The 7,500-nt window shown below is 37.0% G+C and overlaps 1 protein-coding gene across 9 annotated transcripts in view; it reads right to left on the reverse strand.

Moving 5' to 3' along the window:
• FOXP2 (forkhead box P2) overlaps positions 1 to 7,500 on the reverse strand; it is a 407,653-nt gene that overhangs the window by 35,999 nt on the left and 364,154 nt on the right. For all 9 annotated transcript variants that reach the window (XM_032688023.1, XM_032688017.1, XM_032688020.1 and 6 more), the window contains 2 exons: positions 4,201 to 4,288; positions 1,719 to 1,802 (listed from right to left, as the gene is read on the reverse strand). In XM_032688023.1, coding sequence (XP_032543914.1) covers positions 1,719 to 1,802; positions 4,201 to 4,288 — 172 coding nt within the window. The remainder of the gene's footprint in view (positions 1 to 1,718; positions 1,803 to 4,200; positions 4,289 to 7,500) is intronic.

Below are 7,500 nucleotides of genomic sequence, written 5' to 3' on the forward strand. Positions count from 1 at the left end.
ATGTAATGTAATACTTCAATTACATTATTCATTCAGGTTCTGTTTTGGATTATAGGCTGAAAATTCTTTATTAGTGTAGATGTAACCATGCTGCTGGAGTTTTAAAAAATTTACTGATTGAATAATTAATTGGAAAAGAACAAGCTGCAGATTCCTGATGGATTTATGAGACAATTATTCTGTCTTGTGATTATCTACATTATACTATAGGAAGGAACGAGAAAAATAATCTTATTGAAATGAGACACTGGCTTAAAACTCTAAAGAAACAATATTCTCAAAATTTTGATAGACTACAGATCATCTGGGGTTAAAATAATTAAATAGTAAAAATGTGTTCTGAAAACCTTTTCCCACACAGTTCAGCAGCATTTGGTATCTAACCTGAATTGCTAGAGAAGCCTGCATGAGAGAAAAACTTCACAATGCATTGAAATGTAAAAAGCACTCAGATTGCTTTATTCATATATATCCCACATATACTAAAACTTAAGTTTCCAAACGCTTTTCCTTAGTAGATAAATGAAACAAAAAAATTTGAATTTAATTAGGCTAATGAAAGCAAAAATAATGCATCTAAATTTTCTCTCACAAAGGCAGGGGTTAAGGAAATGCCAACACTTTTTTCATTCATCACCAGGTTATGAAGTGTGCCCTCAAACAAAGATTTTCTTTGAAGTACGTGGAGCTGAAAACACAAGAGATGGAGCATGCTGTCCTTTTACGTAAATATTAACTGGGCATGATATGCAAGTGTGCTCTTTAAAACAGATTATGTTCCTTCTGCCTACATTTCTAGACATTTATAGCCACAGATTTTCATCAATACCCCAGCACTTCATCTTCAAGTACTGGTATATCCTCTTCATATTGTACATACAAAAGTTACTGTCATGGTTAACATTAATGAACAGTTCATGTTTCACACAGCTTTTAGTATAAGTGCAGTGCATCTAAGCACAGTAAATTTTAAGTATTGCAATGCCTGACACCTGACAGTACAACACTAGACCTGCATCAGACACTACTTTTGCTTATATGAAGCCACACTGAGTTTAATAGAGTTTGAACCTGACTGCAGATCCAGCTGCACAACTGGGGCCCGGTGCAGCGCTGTGGAGCATTTGGAAGCAACAGTGACTTTTCAGTACCTGTACAAACCCCAACAGCATCAATCACAGTGAATGTGTAACGCTGCAGCCCTGACAAAAAAAGGAGCAAACCCCTGGTGTTTACAATTCTTTCAATTCGCTGAATAAAATAACATTTTTGTTCATTTGTTTAAGAATAAAAACCTGTTTATTTGTGTCTCCTATTTGTGTAACTCATTTGAGAAATTTTCTAAGTACCTAGATTCATTTTACATTTACTTTTTACTGCCACTGAACTTCAAATCTTTCAAAGTGGATTTCCTTTTAATATCTGTAAATACATCACAAAAAGATATTCTCTCTAGCTTCAGTCTCAAGGTAATGATTTGGACACTTACAGGTGTACTTTGTTTAGTGTCGCCTATCGTGTAGATTGGATAGATTTTGTAAAAGATAGCATTACTTTTAAAGAAACGTACAATTTGACAAGCTATTGCATTTTACTTTCATTCTATTGCCACATTTTTTATCACACTCATTGTTTTCTAACTGTCACTAAATTGTTCATTTTCTTAGCCTGCTACATTCGTAGACCTATTTACTGTTTATAAAGCAATATGCACTTACAGGTTTTGGAGATGGCTTGGGCTCCGAGGGTCGCATGTGCAAGTGGGTCATCATTGCTTGAAGACGTTCACGTTCTTTAGAAAGCTGTTAAGAAAGAGTGAGATCAGAAGCATTTTAGAAATGACTGATACAGCTATTTCACTGCAGTGATACATCTTATCACGGAGCTTGTCTTGGTGTAATGATTCCTACATATAAAAGTCTGTGTCAGTAGAAACTTATCTAAGAGGAAATGTAACTTTGGGCATGGAAAGAAAGAAAAAAACCAAAAAACTTTTATAGCCTTTCATATGTTAAAAGGTCAGAGAAAACAAATAGCACTTCATCTTTTTGTCAATAAGAGAATTGAGGTCACAGTTGCCTCAACAGTAACAAGTTACTAAGACCATAAATTAGAAGGCCCATAGAGTCTCTTTAAAGTCCTGTGGACACTGTTAGCAATGGCCTAGTGCCAACAGCTGTGAAGGGGTGAAGGGTCCTCAAAGCACAGTGCCTGCCAGGATTGACTACACACTTCATCCTTTCCCACTGAGGTCCAGTTAGTGCCCCCTGCAATCTGCCATCATCAATCTAATTCAATAGAGTGACAGAGCCTAGGCAGTGTGAAATGCTGAACTCTGCCATCAAGTCGGCATCGACACTGAACTGGGTCTCATTACAACTGATGGACCCTACTTCACTAGCAGTCAGACAAAGCAAAAAATGGCATAATTGGTCACACTGCAAGCTAAATCTTCACTTGGACTGTTAGATTACAGCCTAGCCTTTGTAAATGGTAAACAGTTCTTAAGCACCCCTTACACTGCCTTTAGAAAACATCTCATTACTCAAACCTTACTTTTTCCTAACTTATACCATTTTCTGACCATATGGTATGTAAATACTGGTAGTTTCAGACTCAAACAAGTTACCAAATTAAAAGCAAAAAAAAAAGGAAGAGGAGGAAGTGTTTGAAATATGTAACTTGTGGATAAAAATAGCAGAACATGAAAGAGGAAAATGTACCTTATAACATGAAAAGAATTTTTTCCCCACAAACTAGGTTGCAAGAAGAAATGCTCAAAATTTTTTTCTAGTGACTTGGCTCTGGATGCCTACAATATGATTACATCATTAATTGCAATAAGAATCACTTGGTATTTAATATTACCACTTTCTGGAGAGTTCTTGCTCAACAGTTACACCTGTAGACTGAGACTGGACTAAGGAAAACAACTTGTAAGTAATTTTAAGAGAGGAAACTATATTACTGGATGTATTTTCAGTATTATGGATATAATTTGGTCAGTGCATCTCCAATTAAAGAACATTTGAGGCAAGGGGGTGCGAAGAGGGTTTCTTCATATTGTGTGGCTTCATACTATGTGTGTGACACTTTAAAAACATGGTATTTGCCGTGATGTGAATTCCTAACAAACAAATTAAGCTAACACTATCCTATGAATATTATAAAAGAAATAGCAGCTTTACCTGGGTTTAAAAATCTTTCATTTTAAGGCAAATGACAATTTCTGTACTTTATTGTACAATCCTCTCGCTGTTTTGCATTTCCAGTGTTAAAATAAAAAATACTCAAACAGTTTGCCTTGGCTGAAAGAAGAACAATTATTCTTACATGAAAGAGAACAGTGAGACAATATGCTAAAAGGTGAGAAAGGTGAAACATGTTTATCCTTCTTCCTCCAGACATGGCGAGTAACAGAGACAAAAATCTCAGTCCCTTGCTATGTCTCTTGAGCTCCTCTGGCTGGTCCCAAGAGGGGACAGGACTGCTGAGAGATGCCCTTGCTATGACTGCTGTACGGGCAGGAGGGGGCGGCGTGGTGTAAGTGTCTGCAGAGTCACTCCTGAGGCTTGTGCCCAACCTTGGTGGCCTGATAAGTGTAATCTCAATACTGTGAGACCACAGGGGTACTCATCACTTCTTGCATAAGCAGAAGGGAGCGTTCACATACATGCAGTGACCTCTAATGGTTAGAGCATGTACAGGGCACTGGAGCCTCACAGTCCTGGGTGCGGGACCCTCCCTTAGTAGGTCTGACATTACACCTTCTGCTTGCAGAAAAATGTCCACTGACATGCTGGGAGTACTGCTACTCTTTAATCCTGCAGAATGGCATAGACAAACATCAGAGATCAGAAGGGGAAGAAGGAAGAGGGGTCCAGATCCAGTGTTTCAAGAACTGAAGATGGCTTGGATCCAGTCTTTGCTCCAAGGACTGCATTTTTCATTCACGATGAATGGCATTGGTGTTTCAGTTAAAGCAAAATACTGTAGACAATCTTGATGTTAGATAATTATTGCGTAATTTATAATGTGAAAGATCTTTAAATAAAAAATCCCACTTGTTCATGAGTATTAACAAATTTCATGCAAGAAGCATATGGCTTTAACCTAGAGTCACTAAGGCAAGGGTATTCAATTTAGTTTAGGTTGATAGTAAATAGGCTGATAGTAGGATAATACATCCATGTAACAAACCTGTATTTCTAACTGCTGAACCACTTGCATTTGCACCCGACACTGAGCAGTGCTCCTGTCATCCAATGCATGTTCATTGTTAAGGTGCCTAGAGAAGCAAATAAGACAGTGTTAAGATGAAGGAAATATCTTTATGAGTCCATTTTTCTCTCCTGTGCATATGGCTTCCATTAGTTCCAATGGGAGTTATGCAAAAAGACCTAATCAGAGCATGCCTTACACAAAACAATACAAAATAACAAAACTGATTATTTCATTTAGTTCTACAAACTTTCCCAGTGATGAGTCAGATACCAGTTCCTATCTCCCAGGTCACATATGCCATCTAAAGGCCAATGTAACCAATTATGGATATTTGTTAGAGTGACTTAACAGATTTCCACTCCCTGTTGCTGATGCAGATAAAGAGAATCACCTTACAAATGATTTTCCAAAAGATGTAATTGCTTTTAGGCTGCTTGAACAACTGTGAATTAGAGTTTGTTAAGATTTCTCTATCTGCTCTTCTTTAATCATTAAGCAATAACAGAAGATCCGCTACCCGTTCCCCAAAACAGAGCTGTAGGGGAATATCCAATTTTAAGTGCAGTTTCTAAAAGTAGCCTCTGAGGATGATGGAAGTGATTGGGCCCCCCAGTATGAGGAACAGTGTGCGAGGTAAAGGCAGGGGAAGGACCAGCTACACACCTTACTAATACAGCAAGCCTCCTGGGAGAGATTGAGGGTATGCATGCCAGTTTAGCAAAACAAAACCACACTCTGCAACAGGGAAAGAGGACCTCGGTGAACAGCTGCCTGCAATTGAAGTTCAGTCCAGACCCAAGTGGCTGTTCCCCAGAGATTTCAATCAAGCACAACTTTACAGAGATCATTTAATAATGTTTTTTGTAGGACAATGTTTTCATTTTATTTTCTCTCTCTCCCAGGATCAAAGAAGTCCCTTTTGAGCTTTAATAGTGTGTTTGCTGCTCCACAAGAAGAAAACATAAGAATCAGGCTAAAGAAGAAACGAGAGCAAAGGAGTTCTGCATTTGAATGTGGGTTTACTGGCTCTTTCCACTGTAGGCACGGGTGGTAAGCTTTGCAAGGACTACTGTCATGGATGGTCTATCCCACAGTTACAGTAAATAAGTTATCTGTGCTGTGGAGGAAATGTATCTTCTCCTTTTTCTTTTCTAGCAGAATTAATCAGAGAATATGTAGTCATTTGATTGTTAATCTATGGGAAAATGTGTTCATCAGAAACAGTGGAAAATTAGGAAAATAGTATCTCGGTTTTACTAGCATTTGCCTCTTTTCATTTAAATCATGACTTCTCAGTTTTACGACCCAATGATAAAGTTTTCAGGTGAGCAGAATACAACAGGTTCTGCTATCCTTGCAACAGGCATGGCTGGGGAAGAGATTGTGAAAGATATTTTTAATTCTTTTAATTATTGTTTAAAATTTTTTTTAAAAAATTTTTTAAGGAGTATACATGTAGCTTGCTCAGTAGTTTATGCTAAGTACAAGCATCACCAAGGACACATTTCCTTTATGTGAGTCATAAAACCTATAATTTATTTATTTTCAAATGAACTGACTTCATTTCCCCCCATTGATGCAAAAAATTCAGTCAGTTTAAAAAACAGGTAATTGCTTAGAATGTACCATTCACTTGTTTTTTGAAATTTTGATTCAAAAGAATTTTACTCCCTCAATTACAGAAGCATGATAGTGCACAGTCTGTAAATGTAATGGTTTAATGTTTTCCGTTAATGGGGTACAAAATTGTCAGAAAAAGGTCTGAAGACAGATTTTACCTCAGCATCATTACCACTCTCACCAGTACACACCAGTACACTGTGCTTCCACGTGCATGTATGCTCACCTGCGTATGCTCACAGGTATATGTGGATAACACATTAGAGTAAGCAAGAGTGTAGGTATAAAAGATCTCCCAGCCCAAGTTTGAGGTTACTGTGTACTCATGATTATTTATCAGTTATTACAACACCATATGTTTGCATAACACCTTACAAAATAGATACAGACACAGTCCTTGCCCTGAGGAACTTTAAATGCAACAGCAGTATGCAGTATGGGATAAGAAAGTCCAGTATAATGTAATTTCAATATGATTACATGGTAACTTGGGAGAATGTTCCAAGTTTCTTGAGAGTTAACACAGTAATCTTCGGAAACTCATGAGATATCCGCATCTTTTATACCATGCTTTCATGTAATGTGGTTACTTGTGCTGTGCATTTCGGAGAAAAGCTACTTTATGGAAACATTAAAAGTGTAAAAATTGTTTTAAGAATTATTTTTTCTGATCTTTCTTGCCTGTGAAGTAGGTTTGCTTTATTTATCACGCAAGTACAGGCAACGTAGTGAAAGAAGAACTAGGTCTAATACATTTTTAAAACCCTCTAAAATAACTTTTCTCTGTATAAAGTTGCTGCACTTTTAGGGTCTAATATGCTGCAATCTGCCAAGACAGACATACATTGTTTCCTCCAGAAGACCGAAAATAATTCCAGACTTTTTGGGGTTTGTTTGTTTGGTTTGGGTTTTGGGTTGGTTTGTTTGTTTCATTTTTCTTGTCATGCCTTTTAAGTTATATACAAGTTGCGCTGGTCAATTTTCATACTTCTTTGGCGTATTCCTAATCTTTTATCTTGTCTCCATCTTTTACTAATCCCATGTTAACTTGATTTTCTTTTTTTTTTTTTAAGGGGAGAAAATATCTTGGAGGACTGAAAAGTGATCCTGAAGAGCTGAATTATAGGTTTGAAAGTGTAAAGTAGACTGTGCAACACACATGCAGCTTATTCCATAATTTTGCTGCTTATTACGTTGTTGAAAGAAACAGGATTTTCTCTTGATTATATTTGCAACATATTAGGAAATAAGAAAGCAAATTATGAACTACACATACCATTAGGAAGCAGACTGAAATGAATGTATTACTTATAACTGAACAATATAAAAATACAGCGTGTTCTAAAAGAGGTAGATAGGGGATGATATATTCTAGGAACATGCTGGAATAAATATTGAAGTGGGTCAAAATGTACTTTTTTTTTTTCCCAAACAGATTTGGAGTCTGCAAAGCAAAAGATAATACACCATTAGAGGAAAGAAGAGAGATAGTTTCAACTAAAATTCTAGTGGACATTTACCCATATCAATTAACCTCTATAAAACTTGTTACTCTTGTCAGTCTCTCTCAGCAGCAGCCCAGGACTAAAATAGCAAAGTGCTATAGGTCAGGTTGAGGTGCACCGGCAGAGTTACGTGGAGCAATATACACAGAAG

Source organism: Chiroxiphia lanceolata, chromosome 5 (assembly GCF_009829145.1).
Source record: "Chiroxiphia lanceolata isolate bChiLan1 chromosome 5, bChiLan1.pri, whole genome shotgun sequence".
NCBI lineage: Eukaryota > Metazoa > Chordata > Aves > Passeriformes > Pipridae > Chiroxiphia > Chiroxiphia lanceolata.